Source organism: Culicoides brevitarsis, chromosome 1 (assembly GCF_036172545.1).
Source record: "Culicoides brevitarsis isolate CSIRO-B50_1 chromosome 1, AGI_CSIRO_Cbre_v1, whole genome shotgun sequence".
In the NCBI taxonomy this organism is placed as follows: domain Eukaryota; kingdom Metazoa; phylum Arthropoda; class Insecta; order Diptera; family Ceratopogonidae; genus Culicoides; species Culicoides brevitarsis.
This window is the reverse complement of record NC_087085.1, coordinates 15,287,340-15,315,120: the sequence shown is the minus strand read 5'-3', so window position 1 is coordinate 15,315,120 and position 27,781 is coordinate 15,287,340. Positions and strand designations below refer to the sequence as shown.

The following is a 27,781-nucleotide window of genomic DNA, read 5'->3' as shown; positions in this document are numbered from 1 at the left end:
AATTAGCAAATAGTACTGATTATTTGTTCCTACAAAGTTTTTTCTTTTGTTTTGTTCTGTTTACTTCTAGGAAAAAGAAGGCATTTTTTAAGATCTTAAAATTTACACGATATAATAGCACTTCGTTGAATCATTTTTTTGATATTTTGATTTAATTTCAGTTAAGTTTTTTGATATTGTGGGACTCTGTGTGGTTTTCTTGATATAATTTTTTGTTTTAATTTCAAGTCAGAGTTCAGTTTCAGCCTTTTTTCATGATTAAATTTCGGAGTAATACTAATTTTTCACATTATATATGTTCTACTTGAAACTTTATTTTAAAATTACACGACTAGCATTTACAAATAAAAATTTAACCAACTAAAAAAAAATTAGAGAAGCCAAACAAAAAAAAACTTTAGTTGGTCATGAGACACAAAACAAATTAATTTTTAAACTTTACATTTTTTTTTAAATTTTCTTTAATACTGAACACTGCTTCGTCTACGTTTTTTTTATAATAAGTTAACCATAACCGCAAAGATATGAGATTGTTTAGGTATATGTTTAAATGCTACTATTTTTGTATATTTCTGATTATTATTTCATTTTTCGAATACAAATTTTAAAAAAATAATTATTTATTATTATGTTATATAAGTACCGGTTAGTGCATATAATTTAAGGTTCAATTAAAAAAAAAATTGGTCAAAAAAAATTTTATATTTACTATGATGTATATTTTTACGAGATTTTGATTATATATTTTTGTTACAGTATTTTTTTGGAATGAATTATAATTTTTTTCATCATCAATATATATAATAATAATTTTACTTTTAGAAAGATTTATATTATTTCAGTTAGTTAGATGTGTACAAGTTCATATACTTTTCATAAAAATAATGTACACAATTTTTTTTAGTTAATACTGAGATAGATTACATTTATTTATTGGTATACTTTTCTTGTTTTTGTCTAAAGGATATTTATGTATATTGGGAGAAATCTTATACAAAGGGCATGTAACTCAATTTTTTTTTACACAATAAAGCATTAAAGAATTTGTTTTCTTGAAATAATAATATCACATACAAAAAACGTCATAATAATTTTAATTGGTACGAAAAAAAAAATCAAAAACCGAAAAATCTCGAAAATTAATTTTGTGCTTCATCTTTAAAATTATCAGATTATTGCTTGAATATTTTTTAACTACTAAAAATATATTTATATATTTTTTTTAATTGCCATTGGAAAGAATAATAATTTAAAATACTATCATTAATATTTTTTTATTTTATAGAGTTTTTTTTGCATCTACTTATTTTTATACGTATTAATTTCATCATATAATATTTGAAAAAAATAGATTTAAAAATAGTTAAACATAATTTATGTCTAGTGTACATCATATAGCAGCAAAATAGATAATAATGATAATGATAAACGTAATAATTTACAGGGTTTTACACTTTACAATGATAATAATTAATTATAAAATATTTTTTTTTAATTTAAATTATATTTTAGATAATATTTATATTTAATATAAGGCGACTTTTTAGTCTTAATTTTTACTTTTTTGCTTTGTTTTAAACTTTTTTTTAGGTTTTAAAGCACCGCACGAGAAAAGAACATTAAAAAAATTTTAATAAAAAAATTCGAAACGCTCTTTAACGGTAGAGTAAAAAAATATTAAAAAGCGATCTTCTTGCGTAATTTGATAAGAAGACATTAAAACAGTGTCCTAAGTAAGTTTATTCGGGTTGTTTTTCTTCATTCAGTTCGGGAGACGGTTCTGCTGATTGTATTTCGACATTTTCTGTTTTTGGAGAATCAGATTCTGCAGGTTTGTCGGTAGTTTCTGTTGATGCTACTTCTGCTGCTACATTCGTTGATGAGGACTCGTCGAGTACTTCGTCTTTTTTCACTTCAGTTGGAGTTTCATCCGTGTTTTCAACTGTTTTTTCAGTTACGTTTGGCTTTTCAGGGATTTGTGGAGCTTCCTGAAATAAAATTTAAAGTATTAAAATTGGAAAAATATTTTTTTATAGGAAAATTACCTCTTTTTCGATAACTCGCTCGTTTATTGAACTCAACATTTCACGCAAATGTTGATTTTCCCGTCGAAGTAAGTCTCGTTCTTTTTCACGCTGACTAATGATTGGCTGAAAAGTGATGAAAATGATTGATTAGTTGATGGATTTGTTGAAAAATGATAAATATAACTTACCATTAGTTGTGAAATGTGTACGGATAAGGCATTTAGTGCGGGCGCCAACAGATTACATGGAACAGCCGATGGAGGTTCGACCAATAAATGATTGTAACAAGTTCCTTTACAAGTTTTTATTGACTAAAACGGGAAAAATTTATTAAAATTGTGATTTTTTAATGAAATTAATTGAAATTACCTCTGATATTGTTGACGCCGTTATTCGACTACTGTCCTCGTGCAAACTAGTATCGATAGTTTTGTCACCATCTGTCGTACTTTGCATAATTTCATTACGTATTTCCTCAATTTCGCAGTAGCCGTCCTCATCTTCGATGGGAGCAGCGCGCACAGCAATCGCCGTCGCCTCACTCGTACTCGTGGATGAAACCATAGACGAAACCACGTTATTTCGATCGTTATTCAGTGCTTCACGCGCCTTATAACAACTATCACAGAAGCTATTTGAAACAGCTGCCACTTCACGGAACATGTTAACTTGTCGCGGTTGACAAATGTTCTCCGCCAGCAATTCATTGAGGGTCTGAATTTGCGCGAAAGTCGCCAATAAAAGGTCTCCGGGCTCTTTCGCCGCTTCCGGTTGTCCCGCAATATCCGCAATTGCCTGGAAATGTTCGACAGGCACCTTAAACATATCACACACAATCTCCTGTTTTCGCTGCAACACACTCCGGAACTCCGAATCGAGCCTGTTGAGGGTTTCTTCCGTGCTGAGAATGCGATCGGCAATGTGCACTTCATTTTGTGTCACGTGGATCTCGGAGGGCGCAATGAGCGAACTTTGTTGCGTTAGACGACGCGAATTAAAGTTATTGAGATCGGGTCGTGATGGAGATGCGCCTCTGTATGACGCTTCCGACGGATGATTTTGTTTCGTGTCGTCGTTACTATCACTCGTACTTTCGCCGTCGGCGACGCCATTGCTCGTTGTCGAACAGGAGTTCGTCGAATCACTTTGTGGCACATTATTGTTCTCGAGATTTGCTTCGTACTCGGTTTTGTCATCCAATCGACCGGTTTGCTCGATGCCATCTGCATCTTCGGACGACTTGGAATCAGGCTCGGGCGTACCTTCGGGTGCTTCTTTGGCGGATTTATTGAGATTTGCCTCGTCCGTTTGGTCAGTCTTCCCTTTGTGTCGTTGCTTGTACGCTTCTGATGCTTCCGAAATGTGTCTGAACCAACTAAAAAACGAAAAAAAAAAATCATTAAAAAATTATTTTTGGAAAAAATTATTAAAAAACTTACTTTTTACAATCAGAACTACTCGGAGCAGAAAGCTCAAGCATCTGTGACACGCTAGTATTGATGAGGAAGAATGTATTTTTATCTACAGCACTCTGTCGCACAAAAATAAGACTGACTTTCGTGATTGGATTGAATCTGCCCTCAGCACTTTTGCTTTCGCCGACTACAGCAGGTATCGAATGTTGTTTCAAAATGTATTTTTCGTCCTAAAAAAATCAAAAATGTTTGAAAATTTCAATTTTTAACAAGAAATTTTAGAAAATTTTACCTGTTTTTGCAGCAAAACCATCATATTTTCGAACAAAAGTCCATAAAGTTGCATACTCGGGTTCTTTTTCATGTTCAGTGGTCCATCATGTATCAACTTATGTTGCGTCAAATCAATATTCTTAAATTCTGGCGGCGCATCTTTGTCCGATAACTTGTCGTAAGCACTGCGATCTAACCGTTTTTGGATCATCTGCAATTTATGTCGATCTTCTGCTATTCTCACTTCTTGATTCACGTGATTCAAGATCTTTTTGGACGATTCCAGGGCAATTGAGATCGCTTGCACTTCCTTTTCGTTAACAGGCGTCAACTTACTCGTCGCCTTAAGTAGACTTTCGAACAAAAGTGGGTATTTTGTTAGTCTTTGCAAGACCGTTGGAAGCAAATCTTTCAGTTGCAACCGTCGACATGCCTTGTGCGACTCGTGCGTTTGCAAAAATCGATGTAACTTATCGTCTCGCTTACGGGCATCTCGCAAAGCATCCAACGCGATTTGTTGTCGAGCACAAAATTGTGCTGCATGTCTTCGTAACTCCTCGCCTTGCTCACCGTCGAATAGCGAAAGCAGTAAATCGCCAATTTCCCGTACAATTTGTTCGTGTTCTTGTCGTCTCAATTTAATTTTGGCCTCGAATTGACTGTGCAACTCCTGCAGCTGCAAAATAGACGGCGGAAAGAGGAGATTTAAGTGATCGGCGCTTATTAAGTTTGATTTTTGCAACGGTCGCATGAACATCGTCTCCAATATTTTTATTGTGCGTACGTGATTACGCTCTGTCATATAGATTTCTGTTAAAAAAATTAAAGAAAAAAATTATTTTTTGCACAAAAATTGAAAATTTAAAGAAAAATTTACCATTAATGATTTCTTGTCTTTTCTTTTCAACATCCGACATTGTGTCAAGAATTTCGGTGGAAATTTTCGAACTCCAATCTGTTTCGAGTTCATCGTCATCACCCAATTCGTCGTCGACAATGTCCTTGCTGAGTGCACTTGTCCCGCTAAAACTGCTCGTTTTCGAGTGATGTGACGAGGATGGAGCCGTGGGTGCCTCCGTGATTGCCTCGCACGATATCGATGGGCTTTCGACCGTGGATGAGAGACTAGAATTGGAGCTTCCTTCCATTTTTTGTTGACTTTTGAAACTATTGAATTGTGGCTCCACACTTTCATCACTGCAAAACACAAAAAAAAATATTTAGTGAAAATGTAAAACTAACAAAGACGACATCTCAACGATTATCGCGATAATAATAGAAGGAAGGCGTGATTAAGTACGGAAAATTTCTTGGTAAGTGTTTAAGGTTGATGTTCCAATAATGCGATGGAATGGAAAAACACATAGTTTTAATTAAATTTGTTAATACAAATTAATCCCCGGTGGTTATTTGTCACCAGCCACGGTTTTCTTCCATGACAAATGAGGAAATTTTAAACTGGAGTTAATTAAACAAGTTATCCTATCATTATAAATTCCACATTTGCTTTCATTTTCCATTAAATTATATAGCGGCCTCTCACCCTTCGCTACACTAGGCAAACAGTCATAATTTTTATTGCGAGTTTCACCGGATATTAGTGTCTAGCACAGTTTAAAATGCCACTATCGTCATTCCTTCAACTCTTTTTTCACACAGAAGCCGTAATATTCCATCCGTCCTACGACACAATTTTCAGCGGAAAACTACAACTTGTGTGTGTGTGTGGCATTTGTTTGTGTTTCGCCTTGTAGACAATAACAATCATAATAATTTTCCTGACCATTTCATCTAATTTAGGTTAATCGAATTAAAGTCACGAGATGTAAGAAAGCGAGAAAATTTTGTTCGAAAAACAATAATGAGCACATGTGTGTGCGCTTTATTGGCTTAAATGGTCCGATGAATTAAATGTTTTGTCAATTTTTCTAGTTGTTTTCGAGCTGTCTTTATTTTTTGTTTTGGCGCAACTTCGTCATCATCAATCCTAAATAAAAACAAACGAGGTGACTCAAGCTGAACTCGTGTGAAGGCGAAATCGCCAAGGCGGTTCTCGGAAAAATACGCGGAAAATTTTTTGGCATTGAAAGAAATGTAAATTTTAAAATTTATTTGGTGTTTGGTTTCATAAAGAAGGAATGTTACTTTTTTTTATTAATTTATCTACATGAATTTTCCTGTGCATCTGTTTTGCCGCTGAACAGATTTTTTTCATAAAAGGCCAGTGTAACTTTGAAAAATGTTTCATTTTTTAATTAAATATTTTTGAAAGTTTTGAGAAAATTCTAAGAAATTATAATAAAAAAAATCAAAAAAATAATTTTTCTTTGGAATTTTTGACATTTAAATAAGAAAAATTGTAAATGTCAATTCAAAAACTGACCGTTAAAAAATTTTGAAATTCTTTTTTTGATGATCCAAAACTAAAAATATTAATTTTTTCTGAAAGTTAACTGAAAAAATTTAAAAAAAATTATTTTCTTGACAATTTGTGAGTTCATAGACGTTTTAAATCATAAAATTCTTAAACGTCAATTCAAAAAAATTACCGTTAATTTTTTTTTATTTTTTTTCTTGCTGATTTTATGCTGAAAATTAATTATAAAAACTAGAAACGACAATAAAATGTCTAAAAATATTTTTTTTTCTTCAAAATTCTTAAGTTTTTTGACGTTTAAATTATAAAATTTGTAAATGTCAATTCAAAAAATGACCGTTAAAAATTTGAAAATCGTTTTCTTGCTAATTCAAATTTTAAAATTGATTATTTTAACTCAAAATTTATCAATAATAATTATAAAATTTCTACTTTGAAACATTTTCCTTATTGCTTTAACCTTAATATATTTATTAAAAAATACACAACGATGTTGTTGTTGAAAAAAGCATAAACAGAGCCAACAAAAATGTTCTGTTTATAGAAGTAACGAATGTATTAACAGACGAAAGACGTAAATAATTATGGAATTCATTCATTCATTAATAAATGTTCTAAAATTTACTTATTATTATTTTTTTTCAAATTTTAGAGGCGAAGAAAACGAATTTGACATTCAGCTCAACAGATGACGATGACGACCAAAAGCCAGGCGGCAGGCAAGCAATAAAGTTGGTATGGGCACTGTGCAAACAAATCAAAAAAAAAACAAGGCGATGCTCGTAAAATCTGAAAATTGTATAATTTGATGGGTTTTGTGGTTTTAACGGAATTTATACTGTGCGTTAAGGCGCGCGCGTTTTTGCGACAAGAAGAATCAATCGGGGATGAACAATAAAAATAAAGTAATTAACTTACTACTCGTCGTAGCCATACCTCTCAGCATGAACTGCCATTATATTAGTTGCTCGATTTTTATTTTTTTTTTCTTTTATTATTGTATGTCGATCGATTAGTAGTTTCTCCTCCCAAGAATACCCGGAAATTTTCTCATAGTTTTTTTTTCATAAATATTTAAAATGTCATCACTTTTCACTTTAATTATTATCTTTTCTGTTTTTCTTGACAAGCGACCGACGTAGATTCACGCCTCAATAATAATTATTCTTTTTTTGTGAGTGTTTGGAAAAGATAACAGATGATTTTCACTTGTGTCAATATTCTACATGTTCATCATTAAATGTGACACACTTCTATGTTGCATTTCACACAATGTACAAATATATATTTAAACTCGTACCTACACAGTGCGAGAGAAGAAAATGGGTGCGGAAAACAAACAAATTAACTTTTCTTCATTTTCTTAAATGAACTTTTTTAAATATTTTTTTTATTGTGTAAAAAATCGCTTCGGCACATTATTATTGGCACAAATTTTGTATTTCCACTTTTTTTTTCGTGGTCTCAGATTTATTTATTTATTATATCCAGATGCGACGACGAACGACAAACGGCACGAAGGAGGAAAACGTGACCGATATCGAATTGATACAAAAGAAAACTGAGCAATTTTCGCACGGAGCAACGTTAAATGCAACACTTTTGTGATATTTTCTTCGAGAATGACACATTTGAGATCGCCATTGGAAAATGAGAGCGAGAAATTTTCCATTCGTACCGTAACTGTACGTCGTTTCTACATGTATGCCACTGATTTCGAAAGGTGTCTCAGAAAAAAAGGTGAAAAATAAATAAAAAAAATTTTTTTGACCTTTTTTTTTTGAATCACAATTCAGAGCAAGAGATTTTTTTTAGAACGCGAGACTAAGATTTTTTCCTCGAATGCTCTAATTTTGAATTTGTGACAAAAATAGACACCGTGACAAACCCATGACGAATGAAAGTGACGGTCGCCAAAATGTCAAGTTAATTTTTTCTCGGTATTTTTCGCATTTTCTTTGTAAAAGTCATCCGCCATATCACTTGAAACATGTTGCCGAGAATATTTTTTCGGGCTATTATTATTACTTTTTCCCGTGTATTGGTAAGACATATGTTTGGAATGGATGTGCTAAATACTCTCATGGGAAGTAAAAGCATGCGCGCGCGAGAGAAATGGAAAATTATTAATCTTACGGATTTTTTTTTGGGAAAGTTCATGTCAATGGAAGTAAATGCAATGCAATATTATGACGGTAGTCGTTGAGAAAAGGTGATCGTTTCAATTTTTTTTTTTTTTTTTTTTTTGTAAAAAAATAAAAATTAACTTACATATCTTTGCCCAGACTAGGATCAGAAGTCTTTCGTTTTTCACGATTTTTCCTGTGCGAACGTTCTTTGTAAGACTCGGAGCGACTCACAGAAACAGGTGCCGATTTGGATTTGCAACTATCTCGTCGCCCGCTGTGTTTACGCTCTTCTTCGTGAAATAGCGCCGTGGCACCGATGGCTGACGAATTCATCGAATCCCGTGATTCTGCGGTGTTTGGTGCAAAGGTAACGTTATTCACAGATTCGCCAGATCTCCGATCTGAGGGATTTCGCATGATAGAAACGCATGTCGTTGGAGGACGATCTACATCGAAGGTGTCTCCGCCTTCGCCGTCTTCTTCGTGTCGTCGACCACGATCGTCTAAAAAAAAAATTAAAATTTTAGTAAATTTTTTTTTTAAATTAAAATTTTGACTTACTTTGACTGGAATGATGTGTCGTTCGAATTTTTTCAATAATTTTGCTGATTTTTCCCTCGCCCGTTTTCCTCGAAACTGGACCGGGACACGTTTCTTCGAGCATTTTCGAACAGGCACGATGAATATTCAACTCACAATTTTCGCATTGATACCCCTGCGGACTCACACCCCATATTATCGTCTGACAATGATTGCAGTGCGTCACCTCGTGATACTGATGCAACACCAACTGATGCCCCCGGACATTTGTCTTGCGCGATTGCTTGCCCATGATGCGCGATTTGAAGCTTTTTTCGCGACTCACGTACTGCGTCACCTTGTCAATTGGGCTGCCGGGATTCGTTTTTGTCATAAACATGCGGAGCAACACTGTCGAAAGTGCTGAGCAAAGTCCGATTTTTTTGGGGTCTTCGTGCGGCGCTTCCTTCTCTACTTCCTCGAGATACTGCTGCAATTTTGGTATCAACGTTTCTTCGACGATTCGCTGTTCTTTGGCTTTGTCACCTTTGGCTTCGCTCAAGACAGTGTCGCTCGGGCCGTACATCGTGCCCAAACCAGCAACACGTTTCGCCTGGAATTCCTGCAATTGGTTGTAGATGAACTCCTTGGCGCGGATCCGTGATTTCCAGAAGATTTTTCGGAGGCATTCTGGCTTGTCGTAGTCCGTTTGCAGCACGCCATCGACTTCGCGAGCCATTGTTTCGTCAACGTTGGGCCATAAAAGGGGCTAAAAAGAAAAATTTCATTTAAATTAATTTTTTTTTAGAAAAATTTGAAAAAAAAATTACCGCTCTTGGAACGAGAAACGTCGAATGAATCTCATAAGCCCACTTCCGCATTTCCTTAACGTTGCCCTCTTTATACAATCCCGTTATCAGGTAGAACAACAACGGCGAAGGATCCGAATTAGACAAGACATAATTGAGAAAAACCGCCAAATACGACTGATTTTGAATGTCAAACAGCTGCTTGATCGAATCAAATGGTCCATGCTCCTCAATGTACGTTTCCTGATCGGAAGTTTCGTCATCCTCCATCGAAATAATGTTCGGTTTTTGGGCAAATTGCGTTCCTTGTGCCAAATTGCTGTCCGTCGAGTTATTCATGAACGTCGGACTGCTTGGATGCGACATCGGCGAATTAAATCCGAGATCCGTGATGCATTGGCCACTCATGGAAGACGCATTCGTCATGGATTGCGACAAATAAGGAGGCGGCGGAGTGCCCGGGGGCGTATCTTCGATCTTGCTACGATCATCTGTTGTCGCGGAGCCGGGCGAGTGTTTTGACGAACTATCAGTACTTGGCTCTTTTGATAAGCGTTTTGAGTCTGTGTGATCGGGAGACGTTATGATACGACGATTGCGGGACTGCTGAAATTGCTGAGGATTCTGAAAAAGTTTTAAAAATTGTTAAATGAGGTTTTTAAATAAAAAAAATCATTTTTTTGTTAGTTTTAGTGAAGAAAAAAAAGAAAAACGGAAATGCGTGGAGTGAAATTGAAGTCCCTGCCCTGCTATTTTGTTGAAAATTATAAAAAATAAATTTTTTAAAAAATAATTTAAAATTTTAAGCAAAACAAAGACCATGCCAAGCACAAAACTAAAACAAAAATGATAAAAAAAGTTAAATTACAACAAAAAATTGATTAGTTTTACTTCCACCTTTCAAGTCAACTTGCATCAAATACTAAATAAATACCATCACCAACCAAAATTCTACTAAAATATAAATTTTTCTACCATGCGAAAATATTTCTATAGTTTATTGACTTAAAAAAACAGTGAGATAAAAGATTTTTTTCAGAAATTCGAATAATTTTTTGGACAATTACCAAAGTAAATTATGCGCGAGATCGTTTTCTTGTGTGTCGCTGTTGTTTTTTACTGTTGTAGGTAGGTTGTGTGAGATGTAAATTCAATCAAACACACATGTGTAACACACTCGAATGGAACAAAAAACATTTTTAATTGATCAATGACGCGAATTTTCTTTCTATTTTTCGTTGTTGGCAATTTTTCAATAAGGAATAACAAAAAAAAAACTTGAACGTCATCCGAATGCTTCCTTTTATTGTTTATTATTCGGAATTTTTCTCTGGAAAACTATTTCTTCAAAAGTATGCGCCACGCAAAATTTGTAAACATTTTTTTTTCGGACTGACTTTAAAAATAGCAACTCGGAAACTCTAAAAATATCACATGATAATAATGGAAATTCTTGGAATTTTGTGAGCATCATAACAACAATCATGATAATAAAAGATAAAAATAAGGGTAATGTCGAAGAACATCGTCGTTACACACATTTTTATTCATCATTTACTCAAACTTACTCATATTCCTCGTAAAAAAACGGGCTGCGTGGGATTTTATTATTATTTATTTTTTTTTCTTGTCGCGCTTCATCATTAGATTCGTCTTTGACAAAAATAATAAACATTGTTTATGACAAAATTGTTACGATGTCTTCTCTGTGTTTACGAATGTTCAACTTGTACGTATAAAAAAAATCGTTCCAAATGGTAATCCAATCATAATAAAATCGAAAATAGTTGAAGAAAATGTAGAACAACAAAAGTAAAAAGTTGCTTCCTGTTACTTTTTTGTTTTTTTTATAGAATTTAATAGGCAGTTCTTCAAATGAAAATCAATAATTTTGTCAAAAAAAATTTTTAACAAAAAAAATTATTTAAAAGTTTGAATAAAACAAGAAAAAAAATTAAATTTTTAATTTTAATTAATTTTAATTAAAATTTATTTAATTATTTTTTTTTTTAAATAAAAAATTAAATCTGTAGTTAAAAAATGTATCAAAATTTAATATAAAAATAAATATTTAAAAAATCCAATGATTAAAATTTAAAAAAAAATATTATACCTAAAAGTTTATTTTAATTTTTTTTTTTTTAATTTAAAAACTGAAGAAAATTATTAATTATTTATTTTTTTGTTTTTTTTTTCTTTATTTTAAATTTATTCTTTGAAACATTATTTTTCAAATAATTTTTTTATTAAAAAAATATTAAATATTTTATCCAAATAATTTATATGTATGTATTTAATTTAAATTTAATTAACTAACTAAAACATTAAAAAAAAATTATAATTACAAATAGAAAATTTTTTAATTTAAATTTATTGAAAAATTATTATTATTTTTTTTTTAAAAAATTGTAAACCTAAATTTTTTAATTTTATTTAAAAAAAAAATTAAAAAATTAATTATTTTTTTTAAATTGTTTACAAATGCAAAATAAAAAATTTTTACTTTGAAACATTTAGAAAAAACTGCCAAAATATTATTAAAAAATTTAATTTGGCAAAAATTTCGAAATTTATAGAATATCCGTAGCAAAAGAAAAAATCGGAAAAACTATCGAATTTTGAAGCAACCTTTTTTGACGAAAAATAACAAATAATTTCGAACCTACTTTCCAAGTCTTTCACCTCAAATTGAAAATTACAGAAAAAAATCGATATTTTTAAGGAAGAAGCGATTGTTAGTTGTGATAAGGATAAAATATGTTGTGTGAGTGTGTGAATAGGACAGCCAATTACAGGTACGTGCTTTGCCAATAATACTTAGAGGTAGGTGTAGAAAGAGTGTTTGTGAAAGATAGGTGAAGAAGATAAGAAAAGTGCATAAAATTGCCGTTTGTTCTCTCGTTTTCTTTTTTTTTTAAAGGAAAAACTCTGTCGTCCAGACAATTTATACAGAACATAATCTCATTCAACGTGTTTCAATGTGTTTGTTTTTTTTTTGTTACTTACAGTCGATTTGTTATGTTGCTGATGTAGTTGCAGCTGTTGCACGATATTCGGACGATGTGACATCGGAAAAGCTGCGAAATTGTCTCTGACTGGCGTGCACGTAGCAACAAGCGGATAATTCATGCAAGTGTTAATACTGTTGGGAAGACATCGACCATTCTGATCGAGTCCGCTGCTGGATGTCGTCGAGTTGCCCAAATTTTGCACCGGTTCAGCGAGACTTGGTTGTCGCGGCGGTAAAGGAGGCGGTTCCGAACCATCACTCATGCTACGGATTTCCATTTGCAAAAATGCTTGTGTACTGATTTTCGGATCGGAATGTGCCTTTTTGCCTTTGCTGCGTTTCCTGCTTGCACCAGTGACGCCATCTACGGGCAACGATACGTTATGCGCCTTTTGGACAGCTCCTTGGGCCGTTTTGCTGCTCGTGTGACTCGTGATCGATGCATCCAAGTCAGAGACTTTTTTATTGTCACCCGAAGATTTCGAGCTGCGACTCGCCACGTGATTGGGACTTTGATTTTCGGGACTTGTGGGCAGCGATTTTCGCATATTGGCGACATTATTGCGTTCCGGCAACGGAGGCGGTTGCGATGTGTCGGCTTTTGACTTGGATTCGGTGCGACTGTGTTTCTTCTTGCTGCTGTGCGAGACACTGGAGTTACTTTTGGTCGCGTGATTCCGTGTTTGGCTTGTGGCGCCATTGCTAACGGGTGTTTGTGCGGCTTCTTGGGGTGCTGGCAAAGGGCCCGATGATGGAGATGTCACACCTTTGTCCGTGGGCTTCTTCTTTGTGCCGAGACTCAGCGACGATAAGGAACGTGGAAAACGCGATAAAAAGTGCGGCGTAAAGGAATTTTGATTGGGAGTCATTTGGAACAGAGGCGTTCCCGTTGCTGGCACCAAAAATGATAATGTAGGATCCTGCAAATTTAGATGAGTTTGTTTGGTTTGACATTAAGGACATTCACTATGCAGTTACAATATTTATATAATTATTTATGAATTATTTTGATGGTGATACAGACAAACAACGAACAAACAAACGTTTGGACATAAAAAATGCCACACTAAATAATTTTTGTTTATGTTATGTAGAACGATTAAGCTGCTGAGACAAAACTGAAAGCAAACAGCTGCCATTTCCGCGCTAAATTCATTCGATTTTCTTTGATACAACCAAATTTTATCATTCTACAAAACATGTTTTGTTTGCCATATAAATATTTATATGTAATAAAAATTACTACTATCTACAAAAATAAAATAAACATGTCCAAAATTACTCATTTTAACAAGAAATCGATTAGATAATAAAATGATTTCTTATTAAACATGTTTTTTTTATACATATTTTTTGCTTCTTTTTATCAATAACTTATAAAAAATTGATAAATAAATCAAAACTACTGTTTTTTTGACATGACGCGAGCATTCATACTTTCAAACTATAATTTTGATGCAATTTTGTTTATGTTCAATATATTTTTTTTGTATAATCGCAGTTTTTCTCTCTCTATTACATCAATTATTATTCAAATTCAAGGTCTTGTTACTTTAATGGGTTTATGTTACTCGGAAATTTGCCTTGTTTATTTTCTTTTGAAATATACAAAAAAAAATATATATATTGAACATACACAAAATAAATATAATAATGAATAATTTAGGAAAAATCTATATTTATATTAAAAAAATTGTAATAAATTGCCACTGAATGAATGCAAACTCTATAAATAATAATAAATATTTAATAATAAAACACACAATTACTGCTAAATTTACTCTTACTGAAAAAATATAACTTGTATTTTCTTAACTTCTAGTAAAAAATTTTAAATTTGAAATAAAATACGTTCATTGTAATGAAAAAAATAATTATTTATAGTTGAATACTTTGTTATGTTTATAAAAAATAATACAAAATAAACAAAAAAAAAATGTTTTAAAAATAAAATATTAAATAATTCTGGTGATATTTTTACTTTTTCACTTTTTTTTTAATTTTCTATTTTTTTCAATTTTTTTTTTTTAATTTTTAGGAAATAATTGAAACTTTACTTTATTCTTCATTTGATACACAGCAACAATTTAAGTCGCAAATTGACGATTAGTACGAAATGTGTTAATCTCTGTATTTTTTTTCTCTTGTGTAAAACGATTCCCAGTGATAATTATTATTCACGTAAATTAAAACCAAAGAGAGCTGAAAGACGGCTGTAATGTGACTAACTGAATCATCATCGCATCAGTTCAAAATGGATTTGTATGTTAGACAAATTATTAAAAGTAAATTTTAATTTTGAAGAGAGACGTCGTCGCCGTTAGTTGTGCTGAGAGAAAATTTTGTGTCTGTGGCCGTTTAAAGTACACAATTTTGAATGAATGAAGGGAAAAAATAAACAAATAGAAATAAATATTATATAGATTAGACAAATAAACGGAGATACGTGAATGTTTGTATACAAATTGCGTTGTAAGACACTGAATAATTATTTTTTTGTGTAAGACTGACTTAGATTTGTACAAAAATTTACACATGATCATCGTTGTTTTATGAATCATTTGGTATTGTTTGTCAAGTGGTGTTTAGAGAGTGAGATTTAGATCATCATTTTTTTGTATATTATATAACATGATTTTTAATTTTTTCTTTATTCCGAGCCAAATTTGTTCTTAATTAAAGACAATTATCTGCGGAGCTCAACTCTTTTCCCACCTCATTAACGCCATTAAATTGTTCTCACAATTATGGACCTCAATGATGCATAAAACCGACTAATAATTCTATATATGAACGTAAAATTAACCTTTTAATAATTATTTATTCAGCTTCACGAATTAAATATAAATTATAAGAAGAGAGAGAAAAAAATCGTTTAAACTATACACAGAATAATATACAACTTTTCTCCAAGTAAAAATATTTATAAAATGAAATGTTTAAATTTGGGTCTATTAACACGTTCATCTTCAAATAATAAATAAATAAAAAAAAAGATTCAGTTACTGGCCCATGGATATTAAAGTGCTGGAAAATTTATTCGTCTCTACAGGTTTTTTATGGAAGTTTTTTTATACACTTGCAAATTTTTTTTGGATATTGCCAAAAATATTTTTAAAAGAAAAACAAAAATAAATTTTGCTATTATGGTGATGCGATGAGAAAAAAATGTTTTATAATATTTAGTTTACCCATATATATTGTGATTTTAATATAAAATAATTAAAATTTTTATATAAATTTTATAAAAAAAAAAGTTATGAAAAATTAAATTTTGAAGTAAAATCAATTAATTAATTGATTATAAAAAAAAATCAATTTTAGTTCAAACGTTTTTCAATTATGTCATTTAAAATTTAATTTTTTTATTTAATTTAAAATATAATTTATTTAAAAAATATTTTAAATATAATAATAATTTATAATCAGGTATAATTTAATTAATAATTAAATAATTTAAATTAATTTAATTAGTTAATTAATTTAAATTTAATTTAATTAATTTTTTAATTTAATAAAATAATCAATTTAATTAATTTAAATTATTTTATTTTAATTTTTTATTAAATTTATTTATTTTGTTTTTAAAAATTTTAATTTTTTTTGTAAAATTTTTAATTAATAAAGTTTAATATTTTTGAAAATATATAAATTTTAAAAAATTTATAAAAACTATTACCTAATTTAAAATGAAATAAATTAAAATTTTAACCTAAAATTTAAAAAAAATTAAAAAAATCAAATTTAAAACATTTTTCTTCATAGCATCAACCTAATTTACTGTCAATATCTCATTTTTCAAGAGCAAAAAAAATATTCACAAGTTATTATTGACAGTAAATCATCACTAAACGGCATCGTTTAGCTTCCTCCAATATTTTAAAATAATTCAACATTGTTGCCTTGAAAGACATTTGATACAAAAATGTATTTACAAAGTATCGCAAGTGGGTGAAAATATTTCACATTTGATTAAATTAATCTATTAATCTTGTTTAATTGGGCCAAGTTCTGAAATTGAACTAAATTTTAAGACAATTATCGATAAATATCACGAAATTCACAATTAAAAAAAATATTTTAAGACAAGGTGGTTTAAGACATTGAAGTGCTTTTCTTTTAGTTCAGTGAAAATTTTGGGTTACAGGGAATTTTTTGTTAAGAAGACATTGAAAGCAGCTCTTTTTGGGTTACAGCACTTTTAATTGTGAAGTATTTGGTTTTTTTTTTTGTATAAAAGTGCGTGACGCTTGCAAATTAAACTTATTATCACATTTATCACAATTTTTGATTAATATTAATTAAAATTATTTGCTTCCTATATATAAATTGTTTTGTTGTATCATTTTTTGCTGTTTTATTATTGATGTGATTATTAAATTATTATTGATTTATTCTCGGTAAATATGGTAAGAAATTGATAGAAGGAGATGTGCGAATGATTGCGAAGTGATAAAAAAAATGAAGCAGAAACTTACCTCGCCACACACTTGATTCAACTGTTCCTGCAGTGTCCGGATTGTGGTTTGAGCTCTGGCAATTTCAGGTGACTGTTGATTCTTGTTGGCCAGTACTAAGGCTTCGAGATTTTTCTTTTCCTCATCCAGCATGAGACGGAGCGTTTGCATCTTTGAGAATTCCATTTCTTTTCGTTTTGCAAGCTAAAAAAAAATATTTTTTTTAATTTTTCGACTATTTTCAGATTTTTCTTAAATAAAACTCACATCAACAGGTAAAGGTGCTGTAATACTGCTTCTTTGAGCTACAGGTGTGGAAGGACTATTTGTAATGGAAGTAGACATTGGTCGAGGCGTTTGTGAAAGGAGGTGTTGCTGTTGGTGCGTGTGACTTCGTTGAATTGTCAAATGGACAATTTCCGATGCCTTTATCAGTTTTACGACTTCGACGTGGGACGAATATCTCACAGGCGTCCCATTAACACGCAAAATCATATCGCCCGCCATCAATCCGGCACGTTGTGCTGCCAACGCGGGTTTGACACTTTCCACAAAAACGGGATTGTCGCCTGACACTTTCATGCCGTAGCCGCTGGAATCTTTGTGGATCGTCAACTCGATTGTATTTGCATGGACTTTGCCGTGTTGATCCGATGTCGTGAGAGTCTGGGGACGTCGCAATTGAGCACCATTGAGCACAGCAGGAACAACGTCATTACTGTTGGCCGAATCTTGGCTTGATTGCCTAAAAAGATACAAATGAAAAAAAATGCATTTTAATTTCACAGCCTTGACACTGACATAACTGAAACGATTTCCACATACACTCATACACTTGACCGAAAAATTTTAATTTATTCTGTATTTATTTATATATTTACTCTCTTTTTTTCTTCTTTCTTTCGTTACATGCACAGCAACAACAACATAATTACACTGCGCACAAATTATTTCAACGCAAATTCATTCACAGAAACATCGGGTGATGATGGTGACGATTTGACGATGAATTGCAAGTTAAAAATAAAATATTCGCTAACGGCACACACACTTCACATATATCAAAATTTTTAATAAGGCAAAAAAAAATATTTTTTTCATTTTTTGTCACATCAAGATTTTATTGAGGGGAAAATATTTTTTTTTTATTTCTAGAAAAATTTATTTTTCCTACAAAAAATTTCTTAATTATTTAAATAAATTAAAAAAATAAATATTTCTTCATATTTAATAAAATTTCATATTTAATTAGATTTCAAATTTAATTAAATTTTAATTAATTTTTTTTAATTGATAAATTTAATTTTTAATTAATTAATTTTTAAATTAATTCAAATTTAAATTGATTTTTTTTTAAATTAATTTCAAATTTAAATTCAAAATTAAAGAAAAATATCACAAAAAAATAAAAAAAATTGTTGATCACGTGACTTATTTATTTTTTTAAATATTTTTTTTAATAAGAATTCTAATGAAGCATGTCTTACTAAAGCAAGTTTATTTCGTTTTTTTGTATGATTTTAAGAAAAAAAAATTTCAATAATTTTTTAATCAAAAAATTTCGAATTTTACAAAATATTATTATTTTTGCCATTGATATTTTTTGGAAAAATCCAAGGGGGCAGTTACATAAATGAAAAAAAAATATTTTTTTTCGCCCAAATGGAATAAAAATAAAAATAACAGCAAAAACAAAGACGACGAAAAAAGCAACATCTTGAATCTCATTTAGTCTAAACATAGTTTTATTTTCATAAAAGTACTACGCGAACTGTAGAAATTTGTATTCAATTAACTTTTTATTTCCGGTGTGTGTATGGCGACATAAACGGAACATATGTTTCGTCGAAAAAGTGTCTTCATTCGCAAGTAGTAGATAAAGTGTGGGCATGTCCCCGTAATAATAATCATCTTCGTCGTTGTAAATATAAATGATGACAGAATAAATTTGAGAAGAATAAATTTTCGCTTTATTGGCGTTGATAAGAGACAAAGTTGACAAAGAGACAAGGAAGTAAAATTTTACAAAGGAAGCAAAGTGAATGTGCGAGACAGACAAAAGTTCTCCAGACGACGATGACGACTGCCCGCTAACAGACCTTCACTTTGCCAATCTTGGAATCTAATCTAGTACAGACAAATAAAATCAACATTTAATGACTCAGTTGTAAATTCAAAGGGCGTCAAAAATCCCCGGACACAAATAATACGAAACACAAACGATTAAAAATCGCAACCAACAACATCTGTTTTCGCAAAAAAAAAACCAACAGTCAGAAATAAATAGTTTTTCCTGTCGAATTAGCGCAGTCATGTCCGACGTCGTCCCTCATTCGTTTTGCCTTTTCTTCTGTTAATCAGTTCTTTTCCATCAACAGCACAGATTATCATAATATGGTTTCATTTCTAATAAAGTTTGCAACGTTGATACCGAGCAACAAAACACACACAGAGACACGATTGCGAATGAATGAATCAATGAATGCAGAACGCAGATTAAAAAAATGACGACGACGACGATATACAATTCAAAAGTTGAGGCAGGCAAGCAAGCAACAATAAATGATGTATAAATGGCATTTTCTGTGCTTTTTTGTTTGTTTATTAGGCAGATGCAATGAATTAAAATGTTTCATGTTTTATCAAATTTTTTTTTTAATTTTTGCAAAAATTAAATTAAATTAATTAATTTTTATTTTTCAAAATTTAATTTTAATTTTTTTTACTTCTAAAATATATTTTATTTTTTCGAATATTTTTCACTTTAAAAAAATACCCCTTTAATTTTTTTTTAATTAAAATTCTAAAAAAAATATGATTTTAATTATTTTTTTTTGATATAATTTAATTTATTATGACGAATTTCGGTCTTATTGCGAAGAATCATCATCATAAATAAATCATCATAAAAGTGACTTTCGTTATCTTATCAACATCAAATCCTTTAGATAAGAATCAATACGAACCGACTCATCAAAGGCTTTTCAAAGAATGTCAATCAAAAAAATGTTTAAAAAATTAAATAATTATTTTTAAGTAATTTTTTTCAACTTTAACCGATTTTCATTGAATAACTTTGAAATAATATAAGAAAAAGGCTTTAAAGAAAATAAAAAAAAATTAAATAAATTAAATTTCATTTAATAAAATTAAAATTATTAAATTAATTTTATTAATTAAATTTTTAAGTAATTTTTTTTAATAATCAGTTTCATTTTTAATTATTTATTTTTTTTTATTTTTATTTTAAATATTTTTTTGTAACATGAAACATTTTTCGACATCGCTCGAACCTCAGTTTATAAATAAATGAGTAAAATGCTCCTATTATTATTATTATTATTATTATTTAAAGGTCAAACGTTACAAAATGTCTCCAACAAAATGCAGTTGAAAATTCTACACAAACGCTATAAAACCAGATAAATTGTGTGCCAAGTAAGTGCATTACCGACCGACATTAGGTACTATATGGAACACTTTATAAACAATTGAAATTAGAATTCTTTGTGATATTATTGTTTGTGTTTTTTTTCTTTATTATTCCAATTTTTGCGTTCAATTGTGCAAAAGTCCGCCAACTGAATAGTGTTAGAAATTGTATCGCTGATTGTTAATTTTATTATTTTTATTTTTTTAGAAAATCCAGAAACCAAGGCGGAGTAGATGGACACCCACAATCATCATAAAAAACTATAAAATAATCCGTAAATTCATCAAAAGGAGTGACAAGACCATGATTCTTGACATTCGTTTCATTTCCATTACGAATCGCAGAAAATGAGACTTTGTAAAAAAAAATAAATTTTAAATCAGGTACTCTTCATCATCTTCTTCTTCTTTTTATTTCCAATTTTAATATTAGATCATCTTTTCGAGATGACACTTGTTTCGCTGTCGTCGACGTCTTGTTCGTATGATGCAATCTATTTTTTTTCTGTCTACTCATCTCGCAAGACGTTATGTTCAATCTATATTACAATTATTATTACATATTTATTTATTTATATGGTTTGCTGAAGTCGATCTCCAAATGACGACAATGTTCACGACTTGCAGCGGTAATAACAATAATAATATGCAATAGTTTCAAGGGCAAATATTAATGGCATAATAAATGTGCATGACAATTAAAACTAATCATTGAGAAAAATTTTCTTCTTTAAATAGAGAAAAAAAAAGTTTCTTTGCATTTATTTATCGAGAATAATAATAATGCAAGTACATGATATATGAGAGTTGCAAATGCAAACAAAGTGAATATAAAATTATATTGTAATGTATTTGTTATTTAGAACAATTGTCAGGAAGCAAAATGATTTAAGTGTAGAATCTTGTTTCGGATTTATTTATTATTTTTTAAAAGGAATCGATAAGAGTTGTTTCATGTTCCGTGATAAAAAAGATAATAAAACGTTGAATACTTTGATCAATTGCGATCCTTCGAATTTTAATATATTTTTGAAGTGATTTGAATGCAATTAAAGTTTTAGCCTTTTAAGGTAAAAGCTTAATTTTTTTTATTATTGTTTATCAAATTATTTACTATTTTTTTAAATGAATTAAAAATAATATTTAACATGATTAGATTCAAATTATTTAATTAGTTTGTGAAAAATTGTGGAAACTTAAGAATCTTGTTTTCGGAAAATTTCCAGAAATTATGATAAAAATTTGAGTTTTTAGGGCAAAAAATGGAAAAAATTTAATTTTTAATAATTTAAATTTGTGAAATTACTTTAAATATGTATGAATATGACTTAATATAGATTTTTTTTGCATTTCCCATTTGTGGAATAAATAATCTTAGGAATGGAAAATTAAAAATACCTAATTAAATTGGAAAAATTAATTTGGATTTTAAACATCATCACTTTTAAAAATGACAATTTTTCCAATTCTTTGGGGCAAAAAATTTTCCCCAAAAGAGTTAAATTAAGCGAAAAATAAATTACGGAAAATTCAAATTAAAAATTCGATGAAAATTGCCATACATCACTTTTATTTTTTATAAAATAAATGTTAAAATATTTTTTTGCATTGGGAAGGTCCCATTTGTGGAATCGACAAAAATTTTCCCCATAAAAAAATTATAGCAAGAAAATTAAATTTAAACCGAATCCCAGTGCAAATTTCAAAAATCTAATGATGCACAAATGTTTGTCTCGTCGAGATGCACAACATTGCCATACATCACTTTTACCCTACGGTTCTCTAAAATAATAAAAATAAAAATTTTTTATTTTTTTTGCCCCCCCCCCCCCCATTTTCATAAGAAAATAATTTATAAAAAAATTAAATTAAAGAAGTTTTTTCAAAAAATATAAAATTAAAAAAAACAAGAGGTTTTACAAGAATTTTATGAATTTAAAAAAAAATTAATTAAAAAATTTTTTTTTTACATATTAAAATTTAAATATTTCATTTTAAAGGATTTATTCATTTTTAAAATAAATTTTAATTTTTAAATTAATTTCTTATTTGCTAATTTTGAAAAACGATAAATCTATTTTTGAAATGTTGAAAACTTCTTGTAAAATATAATATTAATTTTACATATAATTTTTTAAATAATATTAAATAATTTAATTAAATATTTTTTTTTTAATTTAATAAAATATTTTCCAAAAAAATTATTTTTTTTTGTCAAAAAATTTTTTTTAAATTTTTTTTTTTTAGAAAAAAATATTTTTTTATTAAATTTAATATTTTTTAATTTTATTATTAAAATTAAATTTTATTTTTATTAAAATTATTTAATAATAATAAGAACAAATAAACATTTTTTTTACAAAATTTATGATTAATTATTCCAAAACAACAGTAAAAACATTTGAAATGAAATAAAAATTTCTCTAACTAACTCAACACAAAGTCAATTCACATATTTCGCATTCATTAACCGAGTAACAGTTTATACAAACAACGAAACACGAAAAAAAAATTGAACCTAATATAAAAATATTCGACCATATGATTTTATTTAAATAATAAACAGTTGCTATTAATAGCAGCAAAACAAAAGAACCAGGCACGAGCAAGATGTTTAGACGATTTACTCGCGTACAAAGTAAAGTTCGTTGCTTTTTATCGCAATGCGAGCAGGCGAAACGACGGATGGATAGATGGTAACAACTCAACATAATCAAATATAATCTTGTCGCATCGAGAGTCATTAAAATCCTGTTAATTTAATTGCAAGCTGTACAAACACAATACTTTCCATCAACAACGTCGTCGTTGTCGTCGTCAAGCCGCGGCGCATAAAATGTTCTATTCTACGAGAGAGCAATTAAATTAAATCATTATTAGTATAATGCTAGAGCAGAACATGATTCGGTTAGACACATCTTTAAGCAAATTATGTCATGCCAGACTAGTTCAAGCCATTCCTTTGTATTAATTTTTTTTCGCTCGCTGAAATGATTTAAAAGTATTTTGGTGCGGCGCGCATGTATTGAACTTGTTTATTATTATTTTGTGTGTTTTTTTATATAATAATGTTATTATTACACACATTTTTTTTTCGTTTTGTAGAAGAAAACGGTGCGCGTTCAAGTAACACACGAAAAAATGTGTGTGCAAAAAAACACGATTCCATATAGTACGAGAAAAAAAAGTTTTAGTCTATCGTTCAATGTGCGAGTGAACTTCTCCATGAATAGCAGCGCACTAGATGTGTCGATAGCGGCAAGAGGTAAGCTAGTTAGTTACAGTTGTGTGTGCCTAGATCGCGGCATGTGTGTAGCATTCACAACTACAAGTGATTTAAATAGGTGGGAAAGGTACGTCAGCAAAAGTCAAGGCAAAAAATAGCAAGTTGAGTCAAAATAAACAACAACAACGACGAAAAAAAAAGTGATGAGCAAAGCACACATACTCGTTGTGTGTGGTTTGAAGTTGGTTTTTTTTTTTTTTTTTTTGATAAACGGTATATTACTACTTTATTTATTACAAGGCGGTGTGAAATTGCATGACATGCCAAACGGAGTGTTAGGTACTAATTGATAACATAATCTTATGAAATCACTTAGTGGCTACATGTTTTTTGAGGTTTTGCGAAGAGAAGTTCTCGAAAGTTTTCAAGGTAATTAATTTTCTTTTGATTTTTTACAGAATTTTAATGAAAAATTTACTTTTTGGATCATGAACTCATAAAATTTAGCCATATTTTGACGTTTTTATAGGAGTTTGATGACGTTTTTGTGGTGAAATTCATGCAAATTTGAGATGCAAAGAAATTTTCGTTTAAAAAAATTAAAATTTTTTGTGACTTCATCCGAAAGTTGAATAAGAAAATTTTAGTATTTTTTATCCAAAGATCAAGAAAATACTTGATTTTTTAACATTTTAAACTTTTTTTTTTCGAGATTTCTTAATTTGAGATTTTTTTATTTAATTTTTTGAAAAATATTTAATTTTTTAACACTTCTTTGATATAAAATTTAGAAAAAAAAAAATTTTTTTTATAATTTCCTTTCAGTTGCAAATTTTCATTACAAAAATGAATTATTAAGGATTAGTAGTATTTTTCCGAAACTCAAGAAAAAAAAATTATTTTTTATCATTTTTAATTTTTTTAATGTTAAAATTTAAAGAAAATTTAAAATTTGATGAAAAATCCTTGATTTTAAGCATTAACTTAATTTTTTTTTGTTGTGAGATTTTTAAAAATTTTAATAATTTTTTGTATTTTTCTGACAGATTATGGTAAATGTAATTTTTTATTATTATAATGAATAATTAGGGATTCCCCAAACTGCGATTACATAAAAAATGAGTCACATATTACATGAATGTTCAACATCAATTTTTGATCGAGACTTCAAATAATTAAATAACTGAATTCACTCCAGATAAAATTTATTAGATATCTAATGAAGCTCCATTAATGTAAAAATTCATAAAAATTATAAATTTTTTTTTATAAAAATTAAAAAAAAACTAAAATTTCTCAACTTTTTGCTTTACGCAATTTTTACGGATGTTAAAATTAACACCTGATATCATAAAAATATTGCCAAATTTCAATGCAAAAGTTATTTTTTTGCCGTTTCATCCATTTATGATGTCATATAAATTTCACTAAAAGCTGAAACAACTGAAAAAACTTTAAGAATTTCTTCTCAAAAGCAGTAAAAAAAAAAGTTAGAACAAAGAAAAACCATATTTCCGAACTATTTTCGTCAAAATGGGTCTGACATAATTCACAAAGGCGCCACAAATGCTGTTAAATCCCCTACTTATGCATACGGAGCAGATAAATATAGGAATTGCCACACACAACACGTGAACCAAAAAAAAAAACAAACAAAAAATCAATTACTTTATCTCGTTAATTAGGTCGTTCATTGATTGTGTGGTCACCAGCAGTTCACCTGACATGGAAGGTGTTTTGTGTATTTATTTATTAGAGTCATAAAAAAACTCACGTCACTCGTTTCATCTTTTTTTTTTGTCTAAACGGTGTTGAGTAGAAAGACCCATTGACTGATATGTCTTAGATCATCATCAATGGACTGGATTTGATAAGCTTTTGTCATCAGAAACGCGTAAATGTGCTAAAAATGAGTCAGTGAGTGATTTTAATGTGAGCTATTGTCTATTCAGGCCGTTTGTTGTTGTTGTTGTTGGTTTTTTTGCGCTTGAATGACACGCACAAAATTGCGTATCGTACGCGGAGAGTGTCGTAATAATTACTAACTCATGATAAAAACCATTGAAAAAATAAGCAGTTTCATTGTAAAACCTTCTACTTACTCACACACGTAACATATGTGTGGCACACATATGTAGCGTGAAACAAAAACAACAAAATGTATGTGCGATACACAACATGCATACTGAACACAAAAATTAATATGCAGTCTCGTACAATTTCTCCATTTTGGGGCGGCTGGAGTTTTGTGTGTTTTTAAAGTGTATGTGTAATCGCTCGCATTGACGCAGGAAGTCCGAAAAACTTTCCCGGATCTCGGTCTCGCTTACCTCTCGGGAAATGCGTTCTTTGTGGTATCCATCCTTTCCGTGTGTGGCGATGCGATGCAATCAATTGAAGATATTTTTTCTTTTCAAGAAGAAGCAGTAAATTTGTAGTATCCCACACACATATACACAATTAAATTAATTTAAATTAACAGCAAGCAAGCAAGAGACGACTCTGTGGTGATGATGAACTAGAGCAATTTTTCTCTTGTTATTTTTTTGATTTACTCTCGGATTGCTTGTTAGCGTAAATTGTAGTTTTCCTTTTGTATTTTTCGATTTTGTATCCGTCGCAGAAGCCTTTTTCTCTTCTTCTTTTTCTCTTTTTGCGACAAGCTTCATTTTATTTTTCTTGTTTTTTTTCCTTTCTTTGCACTCACATTTTCGGCAGTTGTAACACAAATTTTCGCACTAAAAACACTTGTAATCAACTTAGGACCGTCTAGTTTACGATTCAAAGGCACTTTACATCGTTTACTCGCGACAAAACTAGCGAAAACTAGCGAAATTCTTGAAAAAAATAGCCTGCGAGCTGCGACGACTGAATCACTACCTAAACTCGACTGAAGAAAATATTAACTGGGCCTCATATTAGCTTCCTATTGCACAATTGGAAATTTGGGACCGACCCGAGGCACATTTGAACAATTTCCATTTGTGCTATGGGCTTTGGTAGAATTAGCAGGTAGCGATTTTGCTCATAAATTTCATTCGTCTCAAAAAATTCAAGCAATTTTGAGAATTTTGAGTGTTTTTCTTGTAATTTAATCGAAAAAAAGCCCTTAACAATGAGTTCGGGGTTCGTTACAGAGTCAGAGATCGCCGAGGCAAAACGTATTCGTCAAGAGGAATGGGAAAAAGTCCGAAGTAAAGAAGATCCCGAAGAAGTAAGACTCGCATCGAGCTGATTTGATAAACAAAACTAAAAAAATTTAACTTGTTTTTAGGCTCCTGAACCTGAAATTGATCATCGTTCGCTGTTCGATCGTTTACAGGAGCAAAAACAGAAGAAAGATCTCGATTATGAGGAAACCCACAAATTGGTTAGTTATTTCTTATTTCCTCTTTTCGATTCTATTAAAATTTTACAAAATTTTTAGAAAAACATGATCCGTGGATTGGATGACGACGAAGTGCAGTTCTTGGATTTGGTCGATAAAAACAGATTGGAAGCCGAAAAACAGCAAAAACTCGAAGAAGCTAAACTTTTAGAGGAATTCCGACAGCAATCCACAGCCAGCAGTCAAGTAGATCTCAAGGAAAAGCTCAGTGCGGAACTCAATGCCGCAAAAAACAAACCGAAACCAATGGCAGCGCCATCAAGACCCTCACAGAAGACAATTTTAGCGGGAGTTGTGAAGAAAAGAAGCACATCCGAGGCAAATGGAAATGACGAACAAGCAGAGAAAAAATTAAAAACTGAAGAAAATGCTTCTACAGGACTTCGTTGCATCGGAATCTTGCCAGGCATCGGAAATTACAAAGACACAAGTGACTCGGAAGACTCAAGTGATCCCGAAACTCCAACGGGATACGATTTGACAGGCAAAAAAATCGAAAAGAAATCTTGTAGTGGCGGCGAATGATCGTTAGATGAAGTTAGTGTCTCGTCTCTGTTGTCATTTAACCAGAAATAATCTTTCTTCTTCTCTTTAGAATTAAGCTCAATAAATTTTATGTCTTCATTAGAGAAAAAAATCTTTTAAAAAACTTAAAATTTAGAATCAGAATTGTTCATATTTCAAATTGACAACCACTTTTTGACACAATTCATGCCGTT

General features: G+C 30.3%; 2 protein-coding genes across 4 annotated transcripts; one reads left to right on the top strand and one right to left on the bottom strand.

Annotated features, from left to right (window-relative positions):
• Positions 1 to 1,374: 1,374 nt before the first annotated feature.
• On the bottom strand, positions 1,375 to 26,552 carry LOC134828141 (rho guanine nucleotide exchange factor 11). 3 transcript variants are annotated; one of them, XM_063841122.1, is made up of 14 exons: positions 26,005 to 26,552; positions 17,284 to 17,761; positions 17,038 to 17,220; positions 12,556 to 13,479; positions 9,571 to 10,173; positions 8,783 to 9,509; positions 8,364 to 8,724; positions 4,593 to 4,912; positions 3,735 to 4,525; positions 3,467 to 3,672; positions 2,397 to 3,402; positions 2,216 to 2,338; positions 2,046 to 2,150; positions 1,375 to 1,988 (listed from the first exon to the last, which is right to left on the bottom strand). In XM_063841122.1, exons 1-14 carry the CDS (start codon positions 26,034 to 26,036, stop codon positions 1,740 to 1,742), a joined length of 6,108 nt encoding a protein of 2,035 aa, XP_063697192.1. In that variant the 5' UTR covers positions 26,037 to 26,552; the 3' UTR covers positions 1,375 to 1,739. The 3 variants fall into 3 exon arrangements, with proteins under 3 accessions (XP_063697192.1, XP_063697194.1, XP_063697193.1); XM_063841124.1 differs by lacking the exon at positions 12,556 to 13,479; XM_063841123.1 differs by lacking the exons at positions 17,038 to 17,220; positions 17,284 to 17,761; positions 26,005 to 26,552 and adding an exon at positions 14,617 to 14,813.
• A 158-nt stretch (positions 26,553 to 26,710) lies between these two features.
• LOC134838488 (PSME3-interacting protein) lies at positions 26,711 to 27,712 on the top strand. The gene is made up of 3 exons (XM_063854034.1): positions 26,711 to 26,888; positions 26,949 to 27,044; positions 27,102 to 27,712. Exons 1-3 carry the CDS (start codon positions 26,790 to 26,792, stop codon positions 27,585 to 27,587), a joined length of 681 nt encoding a protein of 226 aa, XP_063710104.1. The 5' UTR covers positions 26,711 to 26,789; the 3' UTR covers positions 27,588 to 27,712.
• The last annotated feature ends 69 nt before the right edge of the window (positions 27,713 to 27,781 follow it).

Coding starts and splice junctions, on each gene's coding strand:
- LOC134838488 (XM_063854034.1), top strand. CDS start 26,790: ATGAGTTCGGGGTTCGTTACAGAGTCAGAGATCGCCGAGGCAAAACGT. Junction 26,889..26,948: donor GTAAAGAAGATCCCGAAGAA/GTAAGACTCGCA, acceptor ACTTGTTTTTAG/GCTCCTGAACCTGAAATTGA. Junction 27,045..27,101: donor ATGAGGAAACCCACAAATTG/GTTAGTTATTTC, acceptor CAAAATTTTTAG/AAAAACATGATCCGTGGATT.
- LOC134828141 (XM_063841122.1), bottom strand. CDS start 26,036: ATGGATACCACAAAGAACGCATTTCCCGAGAG. Junction 17,762..26,004: donor AAGAACGCATTTCCCGAGAG/GTAAGCGAGACC, acceptor GTATCTTTTTAG/GCAATCAAGCCAAGATTCGG. Junction 3,403..3,466: donor AGTAGTTCTGATTGTAAAAA/GTAAGTTTTTTA, acceptor TTCGTTTTTTAG/TTGGTTCAGACACATTTCGG.